The sequence below is a fragment of the Carettochelys insculpta genome, chromosome 27, assembly GCF_033958435.1.
Source record: "Carettochelys insculpta isolate YL-2023 chromosome 27, ASM3395843v1, whole genome shotgun sequence".
NCBI classification, from domain to species: Eukaryota; Metazoa; Chordata; order Testudines; family Carettochelyidae; genus Carettochelys; species Carettochelys insculpta.
In genome coordinates, this window is record NC_134163.1 from 14,004,203 (window position 1) to 14,019,959 (window position 15,757).

The 15,757-nt window shown below is 61.2% G+C and overlaps 1 protein-coding gene across 1 annotated transcript; it reads left to right on the plus strand.

Annotated features, from left to right (window-relative positions):
* The first annotated feature begins 3,540 nt into the window (after nt 1–3,540).
* Nucleotides 3,541–15,757, plus strand: B3GNT3 (UDP-GlcNAc:betaGal beta-1,3-N-acetylglucosaminyltransferase 3). Its single transcript, XM_074977945.1, has 4 exons — nt 3,541–3,555; nt 4,968–5,021; nt 6,419–6,526; nt 14,597–15,757. Exons 1-4 carry the CDS (start codon nt 3,541–3,543, stop codon nt 15,755–15,757), a joined length of 1,338 nt encoding a protein of 445 aa, XP_074834046.1.

The window sequence follows — 15,757 nt, forward strand, 5'->3', positions numbered from 1 at the left end:
TCCCCACCCCACAGCAAGGCTAGGCTGCCCCCCTGCTGCCCCACTGCAACAGACATGAGAGGCAGTGCCTGCAAGCAAATTTGTCCCCCCCTTAGTTCTGGGTTCCCCCCCAAAATGAGGGTAGACTCAAAGGGCTTTCTGCTGAGCACCCGTGCTGGTGTTACCCGCTGCCTGCAGGGGTAGGGTGTGGGCCAGGGGCATCCTGGTGTGTCCTCCACAACAAGTGTGACAGCAGGGGGAGCAGACAGTGCCTGGGTACCACCTCCCACCCTCACTGCTCCACCCTGGCCCTCTGGCCAGTTAGGAAGGGGGGCCGGGCATGGCTGGTACCCTCAGGCAGGGAACCTGGGCTGGCGGCAGCACAGCTGGAATTGGCTCAGGCTTTGGCTGCACAGCAGCCGTCCCATGAGAGCAGGGGCAGCACTGGGAACTCAAACTGGCTCTCGCTGCATGAACCATTGCAGCCAATGGGGCCTGGTGCTGCAGTCACAGCCAGTTAAACGTCTTGGCTTTGTGTGCTGCACAGCCGGCGGCAGGGTTCCCTGGCTGAGTGCTCCAGGTTGGGGCACGGTTCTGGAGTGGCTGAGGGCAGGGTTCCTGCTAATTTTTTCCATGCAGACAGGGAATACATTTTGTTCTGTGCACTGAGGCCTGGGTGGATGTGCACCACCCCATAGAAATGCAGGCTGGCGGCTGTGGGTGCGCTGCTAATCAGCAGGGCAGCCCCATAATCTTTCCTGGGCAGTTCCCCAAATGCGCAGCTTCCAGGGAACGCTGGTGCTGCCTGCCTGGGGGTCAGGTTCCACAGGGAGCAGGCCCCAGGCCATGCCTGCCCCACGCTGCCCGGCGGGCATGGGCAAGCCATGCTGGCTGGTGCTGCTGCACCCTGGGGTGCAGCCAAACAGGCTAATGAGAAGGACAGGGGCTACCTGGGCTAGCTGGGCCCCCCCCTCCACCCTGTAGCACGCTTGGGGGTCACTCCACATGACAGGGGCCTGGGAGTGCCTCCCACCCCGACAAAGAAGCAACTGGCCTTGAGCTGGATTCGTGACGTTTGTGCAGCCCCTAGCACAGAGCGGCAAGGCTGTCCTCACCACACAGCAAGGCTGGCCTGGCCCCGGCTGCCCCACGCCACAACCGACAGGAGGGGGCAGGGTGTGAGGGCCACTGGCAGCCTGGGGCTGCGGCCAGTTCCCAGCTCTGCCACTCACCTGCTGGGCTGCCACAACAGACCCTCTGTGCCTCAGTTTCCCCCCACCCACAGCCCAGGGTCAGGGCCCTACCACTGAACTTGCCATGGTCATAGGCAGGGCCCTGTCACTCACCTGGTAGCCACTGCAGTGGTGAAAAGAGGCCTTTCCCGCCAGGCTTTCTGGGGCCGACCCACCCTCCCCTTCCTCTCCAGCCCCCACGGCCGAGAGGCAGCGAAAGGCCTCTGGCTGCAGGCTCCAGCTCGTTTCCTGAGCCAGTGATGGCACCTGTCCTGTGACTCAAGGGGGCCGAGGTGCAGGTAGGCTGGCGAAGCTGGTGAGAGGGGATCACGGGGGGGGAGGGCTCTAAGCCATGGCCAGAGCCCCTCCAGCCTTCTCCCCCTGCACCCACCTGCCCTGTCTTGGCACTCAGAGCAGTCTCCTATGGGGGCGACAGGAGCCTCGGGGGGCAACGCTGGGCAGCTCAAAGGGGTGCAGGCGAGTCCAGGACGCCAGCCCTGAGGCCACTCCCCAAAACCAGTCACCGGAGCGACTTTTCCTTCCTGTGAATGGAAACTCCTCAGTGGTCTCCGAGCCGCAGGGGCAGCAGGAGGAATCCTCAGGGCTGGCCCCCCGGCCCAGCTGCTGCTCGGGGAGAGGCCCTGGTGCCCAGGAGAAGCCGGGACCTGTCTCTGACTGGTAGGGCCGGGAGTGGCAGGGGGAAGTGCCTGAGCGTGGGGAGGGGCCCTGGCTGGGGATCCGGCCCGCAGAGCTCCGAGCTGGCATTGTCCTCGCCCAGCAGTGAGGGTCGCAGCTCTGCTGGGGACGCTGGGCCAGCTGCTGGGTTTCCTGGTGTGCCCTGGGCTGCTTGCCAGCAACCAAGGGAGTGAGGTGCAAACTGGCCCCCTCCTCTGCAGGTTGGCACCTTGCCCGCCCTGGCTGAGCTGCACCCAAGGTGAGGCAGAGGGAGGGGGACCTGCCTGTATGGAAGTAAACAGCCCGCCCTGAGCCACGATCCTGCCCCTGCGCTCACCTGCCGAGCCGGGGCAGGAGGACGCCAGGTGCCCCCCCGCACGGCCCAGAGCTCCTGGGGAGCCTGGTGTCGCAGGGCCAAAGCTGACGCTTCCTTCTCCCAGGGCCACAGGCTCCTCTTACCTCACACGGGTCAGTCCCAGCCTGCCTGGGCTGGAGCCGGCTCCACAATCTTCTCAGCCCCCAGCCCCCTCACCTGCCACCTGCTCCTGTCCAGGCAAGCAGGGCGAGGTAACGCCCAAGCCCTGCCCTGCCCTGCCCCTCTGGCCCGGGGATCTCCAAGTGTCCCAGCTCCAGGGCAGGGGAACAAGCTCCCCAGGCCAGGGGGAAGCCCTGTCGCTGTAAGAAGGTGCTGAAGAGCTCTGGGGCAGGACTGTGGGTGGGGGGGGCGGTCCCAGCCCCCCCCCCCAGTGAATAGCTCCTGGCAGGGTTAATTTCTGCAGGGAGGGGACTTGGAAAAGGTCTCCTCTCTGTGATGTGTGGGCAACCCAAAGGCAAGCAGGGGGCTGGCTCAGTATTGCCAGCCAGGGTAAAAGTCATACTACTGCTGCCAGCTAGTGGAGCCGCTCCCCTCGGCCTGGTGGTCACGATCCCTGCCGTGTCCCGAGCCGCTTCAGGCCAGCTGCATGGTTGGCTTTGTCCATCTGCCCTCAGCAAGGTACGTCCCAGCCTGGCCGACACCTGCCAGGTCGCGGGACGCCTGTTTTTGCTGCCTTTGCCACCTGAGCTAGGCTGTTCCTGCTCCAGGCAGCGCAGGCTTGTTCTAAAGGTGTGGCAGTGACATACCCATGTGCCTGTGAAATGCCAGACTCTTGTAATGGACGGGCACGGCCTCGTTGCCTAGAGGCCCCAGCCTGGTGCATGGTGGGTGCCAGGTGCTGCAGAAATACAAGCCGTATCTCTGCCTCTCGCCTAAGGGGGACAGAGGGTGGAAGGGGAAACTGAGGCACAGCCCCATGGTGGCTGAGGCAGGAAGACGGTGCCAGCCGGCTGCCCTGCCCACTAGTCCACACCGTCTCCTGGGGCTGACCCCCGACCTTGGCACTGGGTGGTGCCCTCCAGGGGGCATCTGCCCCATTTTCTGTTGGTGGAGCTTCTCCTGGGTGGGAGGAGGCAAACACCCTGATTGACTCACCAGCCCTTTTTGCCCTGCTTTCTGCCGAAGGAGCACAGCTGCTAAACTCCACCCACCTGGGAGTGGGCAAACAGCCTGATCACCTCGTTAGCCACCAGTTTCCAGTTGCCAGTCACTGCTGAAGTCAGTGCCTGGCCGGCAGGTGAGCGGGGCCATTCACACCTGGCAGCAGGTGGACCCGGAATGCCGCAGTTCATAGTGAGTCCTGGGCTGTGTATTGGGGGGCTGCACAAGCAGAGGGGGCTATGCAGGAAGGTGGGGGCTGGGCTGTGTATTGGGGGGCTGCACAAGCAGAGGGGGCTATGCAGGAAGGTGGGGGCTGGGCTGTGTATTGGGGGGCTGCACAAGCAGAGGGGGCTATGCAGGAAGGTGGGGGCTGGGCTGTGTATTGGGGGGCTGCACAAGCAGAGGGGGCTATACAGGAAGGTGGTGGGGCAGCCTGAACCGGAGGGAGTAAGAGGATTTCTTTGCTAGCGTCACAGGCCGTCGGCTTTTCCTGGCTAAGAGCTCCACTTTCCTGGCTTCCAGCTCTAGGCGGCAGCAGCCCGCCGGAGTTTCCTGCCTGGGCTGGGGAGCAGCTAAAATGGAGCTGGGATGGGGGCAGTGTCCTGGGCCCCTGGCAGTGGAGGCCTGAGAGGTAGCAGAGGCCCCCCTCTGCTGAGCTCTGGCTGGGAGCATGGGGTGGGGGATCTGGTCTGGAGGGGCACTGGAGCCAGGAGCTCTGCCTGCTGCAGTTGTTCCCAGGGGTGGCTGCCGAGGGGAACTCGGCAAATCCCAGGTGGACCCTGGACGTGGCTGCGATCTGCAGGATGGGGGCGAGCGAGGGGCCGGCCAGGTCAGGACCCGTCACAAAGCTGTGGCGGGTGTAGCCCTGGTGGTAGCATGCCCCCGTCTCCTCCCCGCGCCGTCAGCACCTTCTCTGGATTGCGCCACTCAAACCTCCCCTGGCTTCCCCCACGAGCCAAACCCAGCTCGAGTGTCTGATCTGTTGGGGTGACCTCAGCCTCCCTGTGCCACAGTACCCCCAACGGCCTGGGAGGACCCAGACATCCGGGACTGGGGCAGGCAGCATCTGATTTCCCCTCTCCCTTTGGTCTGCTCAGGGCTGGCTCCTGCCCTGTTCCTGCGGAAAGCACCAGGCGCTCTGCTCTGCCAGCGTAAAACCAGCCAGCCGGGCAGACTCCTGCTGGTGGCTGGCTGATCGGCTCTGCCCTCGCTGGTGGAGGCAGAGCTGTTTGCAGGCCAGGCTCTGTGCCCAGCAGGGCCAGTTCCTCCTTCCCCCAGTTAGCAGAGAGGTCTTGGAGTCCCAAAGCTGGCAAGGGACTGGCAGCCGACCCCCCCGAGCCCTCACCTGCCCCGCGGCTCCCTGTGCCCGGGTCCCACTAGTACAGACTGGGCGGTGCCCTGCCCTGCCAGCCGGGGATCCGTCTCGGCGGCTCCCTGGAGTGTCCCCGCCTGGCCCCTTTGTACCTTTCCTGAGGTTTTTGCTAACTTGCGTTTGCTCCTTGCTGCGGACCTGGCCTACCTCACCCCTCCACTGGCCCCAGCCTGCAGCACGTCGACACCCAGCCGGCTTCTGGAATGGCTTTTGTCTCTGCCTGCTCCCACAGGGAGGTGTAATTCGCTCCTACCAGGTGGTGCCCATCCCACGGCATGCGGCTCTCGTGGGGCTCTGGGAGACAGCTCCAGCCCTGCCCCCTGCCCGGTGGTTGTTCCTCTTCCTTTTTTGCTTCGTGACTTTCCCATTGCCAGCATCATGCAATTCCCCCCACAGGAGCCTGCAGGGTGAGTGCCCTGGGCCTGTCTGTCCCAAACGCAGCTGGGAAGGGGCGGCTGGCCCCAGGCAGGAGCTAGCCACTGCTATGGACTACGGCCAGGCCGGGCTGGAGTCATGGACGGTCTGGGAGCCAGGAGAGGGAGGTGTCCCATTGGCCCCAGGGCTGGGGATTTAATGGGTTCAGGAGCAAATGGCTTTAAGGGATTCAGATGGGCACTGGACAGAGCCTGGGGCAGCCCCTGGAGGATCCTGACTTTGGATCTGGGTGCTTGGCTGGGGGGTGCTCAGGCAGGTGGGGACCCCAGAACTAGCCACCCCAGTGACTGGGATCAGTGGGAGGCCGCCAGGTGCCCCCGTGCCTGGGCCGAACGTCTATGGGCTGGCAGGGCACCAGCCCCAATTCAGGTGCTGCGAAGCTGCCTGGTGGGCCGGCAACTCGACAGCTTCTGTGCCAGGAAAGCTCAGCTCGGGGCAGATGCCCAGAGTGCCCTTCTGGGGCCTGGACTGAGGCATCCCAGGGCCCTTCTTGACGTGCCAGGGGGCAGCAGGGGGAGAGTGCAGATTCTGGCCAAGCGAAATGGCAAGGTCCTGGGTGGCGGCTCTTGCTTTGACACTGCCTTGCAGGGACAGGGCCTCGGTTGGGGGTGGGTGGGTGGGTGGGGGCTTCCCATGCCAGGGCATCAGCAGAGGGGTGTCTGCTGAGTTGGGGGGGGGGCAGGCTGTGTGGGCACAGGAGTTCTTGCAGGAAAATTGCTGCTCGCTGCCTGGAGGGCCAGGGCCACAGAACCAGCCCCAGGCTGTTGGCTGATGTTTCACACCCAGAATTAATGCTCCCTCCCTTCCAGCCTGTTTCGTCAGAGAGCCGAGCGGTCCCTGGGCTCCGCGTTTCTCTCCCCACTCCTGTGCTCTGTGTCAGACCCAGGGCTCCGCTTCGCTCTCAGGCAACAGGGCTGTGACTCAACCAAGAGGTGGCTGCACTGCGGGCCGGCAAGTCAGCTGCCGGCCCAAATGTAGCGCAGCGGGGTCGCCCGAGCCAGAGAACGCTCGTCTTCTGCTGGGAGGGCAGAGAGGGGGCGCCCAGCAGCGCCAAGGCAATAGGTTGCAAAGGGGGATTTGGGTGCCCGGTGTCTCCTCGCTGAGCCAAGCACCCGCCCTCCTCGTAGTCCCCCTGGTCCTTTGCAAGGTGGGAGTTTTTTCCAGATACAGCTCAGGGAGCCAAATCGGGGCCACTTACAGCCCCGGCCTGGGGCTCCTCCACCCTAAGGCACCAAACCCCTCGCGCAGGCACGGCTGGCACCGCGCTGCCCGGCCAGAGGCCGCACCCGCAGTTCCCTCGCGCGCTCCAGCTTCGCGTGCGCCGCAATCCGCACCACTCCTCCGGCGGGGGAGAGGGTACGTGAACCAGCCGCAGTAAATCCAGACAGGTTCTTCCAGTTCCATAGGACCAGCTGCATTCCCAGCTCAACGGCTACCTCTGACCCGACCCACCAGAGCACCTGCTGGGCCCGTCCTTGAGCATCTGACTCCCAAAGGTTTATTTATAAAAAGCGCGAGAGTAAAATGACGGAAGCGACCGCAGTACGCGCAGAAATCCCGGCTGGCCGCAGCGGCGCAATCGCTTCTCTCTTACAAGTCCCCGCTGCACCTTCTCCGTCCGGACGGGTCAGCCACCCTTCCAGGCTCAGCTCCGAGCAGAGCTGCTCCGGCAGCGACGAGCTGGGTTGAAGACAAAGACGGATGAACCGCAGGGCCCCTTTATCCCCTTGCCCGTGTGAGGGATATTCCATTGTCTCCCCCCGCATGGAAGCGGGTCACCTCTCCAGACCCTTTTACTCTTTCTCCTGGCGGTCGCTCGAGAAGGACTGGGGCGTCGCATCTCCCCACCATTCATGCGTCTGCTGATGGCCGACCAGTCTGATTGCCACAGGAGCAGGTGTTGGTCGCTGTTGCAGGGGCGTGGGGGGCCGTTTTCGCCCCTCTTCTCTTCTTCTCCGCCTCTCCTCATCTGCACAGCCGCGAGACACCTGGAGCTGCACCCCCCGCCCCTCGCGGATCACCACCGTTCTTGGCAATCACCCCCCGTCTCCTGGGCTCCACCTTGCAGCCAGATTGCTCAGAAGTAGATCGGAATCTGATACGGAGCTTTCTCTGTCAAGTGCAGCCTGGCCTGACCGGGAACCCTTCACAATAAGTTGCCACCCGCCTATTGTAACCTCCCAGAAGCGAAAATGTCAGTTACCAGCGCGCAGCCGATACTGATAACTCCAGCTGGAAAAACGAGACCCGCACGAGCGGCACTGACTGACCCGGCGACCCATCAGCTTTCGTGAGACCCCTCGCTTAGCCCACGTGGCTCAAGATTTGGTGCAGGCCTAGGACGGTGGGTGCAATAACGTTTTGCCCCTTTAGCTGAAATCCCAAAACGTTCTGTCCCTCGCCCAGTCTGCCTGTGGGGTCCTTAAACACAGCCCTCTCCAAACAGGGGAGTAACCCCAGGGTGAGCTGGCCCCTCCCTGGGCTTGCAGTGGGAGCTGGGGCTGAGGTGTGTTGGTGGCTGGGGCTGGCGAGGCTGGTGCAAAGGGGAACCAGGCTTGGGACCCTCTCGACCAGCTGCAGAGTCTGTGCTGATAGCTGCAGCCTGGAGCTTGGGGGAGCCAGTGCAGACCTGCCCCCTGGCAAGTCTGTGCCTCTGCCAAGCTTGTGGGGCCATGTCTTCAGGGATGCAACCTAGGTGCGTTCTCAGGGCTGTGCTGGCCAGTGTGTGCCAGGGCAGGGCATTCCCTACAGCTTAGACCTGTGGCAGTGCTGGCCGCTCACGGCCCAATCCTGCACGAGGGCTGAGGTTCTGCCAGACAGTGGGCTCGTGGCTCTCAGCACTCTTTGGTCTCGGGGCTGGCCGGGCTGTGCCCGTCATGGGGCCTGTGTCGGGAGGGAAAGTGTAGCTGGCATTCAGCAAACTTCCTGGGAGACACTGGCAGCTTGGGCTGGGCTAATTGGCCCTGGGTGTGGTGAACCTGGGGAGTGCAAACTCCCCTTGCAGGGCTCCGGAGGTTGCTCGCAAGCGGCCCTGGGGGATTTGCCCGGCTGGCAGCGCCATAGCTACGGCAGGGAGGCAGCTCGGCAGGGCTCTCTGACCTAAGTAGCTGGTGCCGGCTCTCCCGCGTGGAGAAGCAGTTCTCGGTGCAGGGGCGACTGAGCACAGCCAAGCTGGCTCCCTCCCGTCTTGCGTCCAGCTCTAGCTCCCCCAGCGAGGCCCATGGCTTGTATGATGAGCAGCTCAGCGTGCGGCAAGAGGAAGGCAAGTCAGGACCCTGGGAACTCTGTAGGACAAGGGTTCGCCACCCCCACCTCACAGCTCTGCCGTGCACTGTGGGCTGCCCGTCCCCCAGCTCTGCTCCCCACTGTGAGTGATGGTAACTGGGGGCGGGGGCGGGTCAACCCCCTTCTCTTCCCAAGATGAGCAGGGTGTGTTTGTGCGAGAGTACCTCCTTTGAGATGAATGGGGCAGCTGAGATGAATAAGGGGTTAATACCTCTTTGAGATGAACGGGGCAGTTGAGCTGACTGGGGAGCTAGCATAGTACCTCTTTTGAGATGAATGGGGCAGTTATGAATGAGGGGTTAATACCTCTTTTGAGATGAATGGGGCAGCTCCCCTTCTGTCAACTGAGAACAACAAGAAGTCCTGTGGCAGCTCATAGACTAACAGATATTTTAACTGCTAATTTAAAAGGAAAAACCACCTTGAGCAGGGCTAGTGTGGGTGCGTTGTCCCTGGTGCAGGCTCCTGTGGGAGTCCTTGAAACGCTCCCTCCTGCCTGGAGAGGACTGGGGCAAAGCTGCCTTAAAGCCACAGCTGCCCAGCTCGAGCAGGCACTGGGGACGCCGCTGTCTTTTCAGCCTCTGGGAAGGTGGGGAGATAAGCGTGGGAGGTGCAAGTCTTGGGACTGGCCAGGCAAGCAGCGCCCTTGGGTGTCAGGAGCAGGTGTGCTGCTAGGGGGACCCGACCATACTTCCCTCCCCGTGGCCTGCAGCCCTGTGGGGGCTGCTGGGGAGCAGCTGGGCCAGGAACTTTCCCCAAAATAGCCTGCGTACCCCTGCCACTCCAGCCCTGGCTTGGGGAGGGGCGGAGGGGGTCAGGTCCTAAAGGCAGATCCCTGTGGCTGTCTGCAGGGCAGGCAAGGAGACCCCACCAATCAAAGTTCCCAGCTGGGGGCCCCTTCCTTGGCATCTGTCCCCCAGTCAGCTCAGTTCTGGAAGGCGTCTGACCAGGAGAGGAACTGATCTCTGGCAGGACCTGCCCTAGCGGGTGGGTTTGGCTGCTCAGATGGGGTGAGTGGAACCCAGACCTGTGGGACGGGGGAAGCTGGGGGCAATGGGGGGGTGTTAACCCTCACCTATCCCCCACCACCTGTACTTCCTTTCACACTGCCCTGGCTGCAGCTGGCACTCCTAAGGGAGGCATGGCTGTGAATTTGTCCGGCTGCTGGGGCAGGCACAGCACATTGTGCCCAGGGGAGGAGAGTGGCTCAGCTGCCACAAGGACGGCCAGTACAGCGTGGCAGACTGCATGTTAATGGCCACGTGGTTCCTGGGATGCAGGGGCTCTGCACACTTAGCCTGGTGGGTTGGGTCTGCCTGGCAATTTGTGCTGCAAGCTGTGACTCAGCTGGCTCTCGTGGGTAGTTGTGAATGCGCAGGCACACGCTTGCACACTCACGTTTGCACTGAAAACTGAAATTTCACCCCGAGCAGCACACCACAAATGGGCCCAGTTTTTGGGCTTGGGCTGAAACTGCAGGTCAGCTGGACCTTGAATTCCCCCAGTGGCGGTTGTTTGCATATGGACTTCCTTCCCCACACCATGGCCTGGGGCCGCCTTCGGCCACAGCACAGTGCTGGGGCCCAGAGAAGGGCTAGTTGTAGGACTGGCTTCTCCGCAGCGTTCAGCTGCTCCAGGGAAATGGGTCTGCATCCGAATGTTGTGCTCTGTGTCATTCAGGGCCCTCGGGGTGGGGGTAGGTGAACACACAGGATGGGGGGAGCTCATAGGAGGTGGCCATGTGGGGAAAATGGCCAACATTAGAAGTCTTCAACTGAAAATGAGAGAGACGGCTTGAGGGGAGCAGAGCTTTTCCTTTTGCATGTTGAAAAGATGACGGGTTCTTTTTTCTTCTGAAAATTTTAGTGTGTGGGAGGGTGTGTTTTTTCCTTTAAACTGACTTTTTAATGCCCAGATTCTTGCTGGAGGGAGACAAGAAGGACGGGATGTTGGAGGAAAGGCCCACAGATTCTCTCATTGAGTTTGCACTTTCAGGTGAAGTTCTTCCACCCAACCACAAATTCACTCCAAAGTGAACTTTTTTTTTCAGGGTACAAAAACCGTTTGCACATTTTAGGTTGAATTTGGCCAAGAGCGTCAGGTGGAAAAAATGAATGAATGAATTTTTTTTAAACAAAGTCAAAACTGCACCATCCGTTTTGAAACGACGACCCCTTTCGAGGGAGGGTTTGGCGCTGGTGTTTCACTGACAAATGTAACCAGCTGAGATGAAGGGGAAAGGAGAGCCCCTCCCACAAATTATTTTTAACAAACCAATTGTTCCATTGGATTTAAGACAAAAGTTTGGTGAGAGAAAACTGGGCACATTCAGACACAAACTGAAACTTTTAAATTGTTTTCAGTTTGATGCCCAGTTCCACCTCCAACAAATCAGTTCACTTGATTCTACTTCCGTGCTCCCAGCTCTGGGAGGAAACATTGTCATCCGGTGGTGACCTGGGCATCCGGATGCCTGGGTTCTGTTCTTTGCTTGGCTATTGGCTGGCAGCACTGTGCAAATCATTCCCCCTCGCTGCAGCTTAGTTTGTAAGTGGCTGCCTCCCAGGGGGTGGCCGTGACAGGGTTAATTTACTAAATTGCTAAAATGTAATAAGTCCTACTTGGCAAATGTGTCTGCAGTACAGTTGAGCTGATACCCCTGTGCGGCGTTCTTTAGAAACGCTGCCAATGTCCACAGCCGCTTCGCTGCCTCAACAGGCTCTGCAAACATGGGCTAACTCTAGCAAACAGCCCAGAAGTTAGGGAGGGTTCCCAAGCAAACTGCGCCCAGAAGGAGCTGGGAGTGGGAGGGGGGCTTTATTTATCTATTCATTTGGCCTGGAGCTGCTTGCCAAAACGAGATTGGCACCTGGCTGCTCCCCCCACTAGGCAACACTGTCTCCGGTGCTGCTCTGAGGTGTGCTGGCCTCTCTGGCGGCCGATCTTTGAGTGCATGCTGTCACAGTGGGAGGGGGGCCCAAGGCAGAGCCTGCAAAGCAGGGATTACCCTGTTTTCCCCAGGGGGTGGGTAAGACACAGGCTTTGTCCTCACTGACCCCACAGCTGGTGGTGGGAGAGCAAGCAGGGGTCCTGGTGGAAAAACTGCTAGACAGGGCACCTGTGGGCACACAGCTTGGGAGCTGGAGGCTGGCTTCCTCTGCCCCACCCATTCTCTGAATGACCCCTTTCCACTTTGGTTTGGAAGCCGTGCGGTCGAGTGGGTCAGTTTATCCCTTGGTAAGGAATACACCGTTTGCAAAGCTGTGGAGAGCTGCAGCGACCTGCTCAAGGGTTTCCGGCCCCTCGTTCAGCTGGGGTGGCCTCTGCGACCAAGTGAGGACGGGGTGTGAGGATTTGGTTCCCTTGGTTAGGTTGTGTGTTTCCTACTGTCCTGTAGCAGCACCAGGTGGGTGCCTCAGTTTCCCCAGGCACCGAATCGGTGCATAGTGGTGAGGGGAGTGTTGGTGTGATGACTTCTCGCACGTAGGCAATGGCCCTCTATGGCCTTTGTAACCCAGACCACCAGGTGACTGACCCCTTCCGAAACAGGACAAAGGCGGGAGGAGGGGCCTGGCTGGTTGGAATTGGAACTGGTCTGTGGAGTGCGGCAGTTTGGTCTGGCTGCAGAGGGAGGAAGGGGCCAGCGCCCAGCTTGGGGACCACCTCTGGGCCCCTCTCCCCAGGATGGGTTGTACTGACGGCTCCTGGTTCCTGTGCTGACAAGTCTGTTCTGTGCTGTGTCCCCGTCGCCTGATAATCCGGGTGTTCTCCCTGCTGCGTGAGTCCCGCCCGACTGTGGATGGGGGTGTGGGGCCTGGGGAACCCCCCACTCCATGACAGTCTCCTTTATCAGTGAGGGGTGTGTGTGTGGGGGGGAGGGGTGATCAGGGCGGCTACAAACGCAGAGGGTGCCCAGTCTGAGGCTGATGTGTGTGATCACAGCTTGTGGAACTAGGGATGCTCTGGCTCATGGACTGCCCATTTTAAAACACAGCTGAGTGCTAGGGTCACCACCAGAGGTCCCTGGACATTTTTCCATCATGTGCGGAATAAATTTTGTTGTGTCTGTGGATGTGCTCCACCAGCAGAACCACAGACTGCCAGCTTGGGGGCGCTCTGCTAAGCAGCTGGTCCACCCCGGGACCACAGGGATATGCCAGTAGCCAAGCGGAGCAAGTAGCCAGAAGCTGCTCTAACCTCACAGCACTACCGGTGGGGAAACTTTGGGGTGTTTTCAATCACCCAAGGGTGGCCCGTAGGCTGGGGGACGCAGCGGGAGGGAGCATGCAGGGCTGCAGGAGAGAATCAGCTCCCCACATTGCTGAACCCAGGTCTTGGGCCAAGAATATTCCTGGAGCCCAGGTGCCGTGTCCCCATAGAACTCCTTGCCACTGGGGACGGCGGAAAGGCTCCCTCGAGAACTGTGCCTCTGGAGAGGGGGTGAGTGTAGGGGGTCCTTGGCCACATGGGGTCAGGAGGCTGGCAGGGAAGGCAGGGCACCTGAGTGGGGAGGGGGGGTCAGAGGAGATGGAGGTGGGGCTAACCCACATCCCCTTTAAATGGTCCCGGCCTCACCCAAGGGTGGGAGGGGGCTGCAGTGAGGTTCTGGTGCGTGGGGCTGCTGGGAGCTGATGGTGGGAGGAGGAAGCTGATTCATAAAGGGAAACACCTACATGCAAATCTCGGTGCACCTGCGTGTGTGGGGAGCAGGGTGTGTGCGGAACCATGTGTGAGCAAAGCAGCTCCTGGGGTTCACGAAAAGCTGCTGTTGGTGCAATGCAAATCAGGCTGATGAGGACCGGATGTGACAAAGTGGAGGTGTAGGGGGGGCTTATTCCCCCGCTTAGGTGGCATCTGTTTCCTATTGTACTGGAGTAACCGGAGGTGGGTGCCTCAGTTTCCCCAGGCACAGCATCAGTGCATAGTGGGGAAGGGAATTGCAGGGTAATGACTTCTCACAGGCAGGCAATGGCCTTCCATGGCCTTGGTAACCTAGGCAACCAGGTGACGCCTTTCTTCCCCGGGGAAACAGAACAAAGGAGGGGGGAGGGGCTGGCTGCTTTGAATTGGGACTGGGCCGTGGGGTGGAGCAGTCTGGTGTGGCTGGATAGGGAGGAAGGGGGCCAGGGCCTGGCTATTTTTCTATGCTTTATCATGCCTTGTTATGTCGCTCCTGAGTTCTATTGTCCTATAGTAAACCCATGTGTGTGCCTCAGTTTCCCCGGGTACTGTGCTGATACCTACACCGTGATGGGAATTTCGGTGTGAGAGCCTCCTGCACGTACCCAATGGCAGATGCCCTTCATAGCTAGAGCCTGGGAGGGGATGTGGCCCTGTGGCACCTTTTGCCTGGGGAAGCAGGACACAGGCTGGAGGAGAGGCCTGGCAGGGACCAGCAGCCAGATGTGAGTCAGTCTTGGGGCTTGGAGTGTGGCAGGGGGAGGGGCCCTGGCTCTGGGCCCCCTCAGCCCAGGATGGATTGTACTGAGGGCTCCTGGTTTCTAGGCTGACAAGTCTGTTCTAGGCTGTGCCCTGTTGGCTAATCATCCGCCTGCTCTCCCTGCGGAGTGAGAGACACATCTGGCCACGGAGGGGGGTGCAGGGCTCTGTGACTCCCCCAGGCTTCAGTAACCCAAGAGACCAATGTTCCCTCTTTTTCCCCCCACACATTCATGTGCAGAATAAACTTTGTTCTGTGCACTGAGGCCTGTGTGAATGTGCACCACCCATAGACACACAGGCTGGGGGCACTCTCTGCTAATCAGCTGGGCAGCACCTGAATCTCTCCTGGGTGGGCCATCCACGTGCTCAGCTTACAGGGAACACAGGCCAGGATGCTGGGCTGCATTAGACACCAGTCAGGCTGCATCCAGCCAGGAGGCTTTCCTAGCCATGCCTTCAGCCCCGGGCAATGAGGCTCACTTGGCACCTCAGAAGACCCAGCTGCTTCAGATCTGGAGCCGAAAAACGGCTGTGGGAGCTGCTGAGCTTTGGGCCCAGGGCTCTAGCCTGGCGCTGGGAGGCTGAGCAGCACCCAGGGGATGCAGGGAGTGCCTCCAGCAGCAGGAGCTGCCGAGGTGCGAATGGTTGGAGGTGCCTCCACCTGTTGGTTCTCAGCTCCCGTCTGTCTTCTTCTTGCAGAGGAAGATGCTCCTTTGCCGCCGCGGCAAACTGGAGGTCTGCGTCCTGCTCGTGACTGGGCTCCTCGGCCTCCTCTTCCTCCTCCGGTCTGAGAAGAGCGAGCTCGTGGTGAAGGCAGCTGCCAGGCTCAGCATGGCCAGCCCCCCAGCCCCCAGCCTGGCTCCTCCCAGCAGCCCCACCGCCCCGCCCGCTGTTCTTGAGTGCAAGGAGAACGCCTCAGTGGCCAACATCTCCGGCTTCGCCAGCCTGCCCGGCCACATCCAGGACTTCCTGCGCTACCGGCACTGCAAAGATTTCCCCCAGCTGCTGGACGTGCCCAACAAGTGCGGGGGGCCTGAGGGCTCCCCAGAGGTCTTCCTCCTGCTGGCCATCAAGTCGTCACCGGGGAACTACGAGCGGCGGGAGGTCATCCGCAAAACCTGGGGGGTGGAGCGGACGTACCGGGGCCTGCACGTCCGCAGGCTCTTCCTGGCCGGGGAGGTGGCGGACGCCCGAGAAGCCTGGAAGCTGAACCAGCTGCTGCGGCTGGAGGCGGCGGAGTACGGCGACGTGCTGCAGTGGGCCTTTCGCGACACCTTCTTCAACCTGACGCTCAAGCAGGTGCTGTTCCACCGCTGGCTGGTGGCCCGCTGCCCCGGGGCCCAGTTCATCTTCAACGGGGACGACGACATCTTCGCCAGCACCGACAACCTGGTGCTCTACCTGCAGGGCCAGGTGGGTGGGCGGCACCTCTTCGTGGGGCAGCTCATTACCCACGTCGGCCCCATCCGTGAGGCGTGGAGCAAGTACTACGTCCCCGTACAGATCTCTGCCTCCGATTCCTACCCGCCCTACTGCGCGGGCGGTGGGATACTCATGTCCGGCTTCTCCGCCCGTGCCATCTACCAGCGCTCGCTGAGCATCAAGCTCTTCCCCATCGACGACGTCTACCTGGGCATGTGCCTGCAGGAAGCGGGGCTGGCCCCAGCCTCCCACATGGGCATCCGGACCGTGGGCATCCGAGTGCCCTCGGCCAAGCTGGAGTCCTTTGACCCCTGCTACTTCAAGGAGCTGCTGTTGGTGCACCGCTTTGTGCCCTACGAGATGGTGGTGATGTGGCAGGCCATTCACCAGCCAGGGCTGCGCTGTGGGAACGTGCGGCGGGTCTATCAGAGTGTCTGA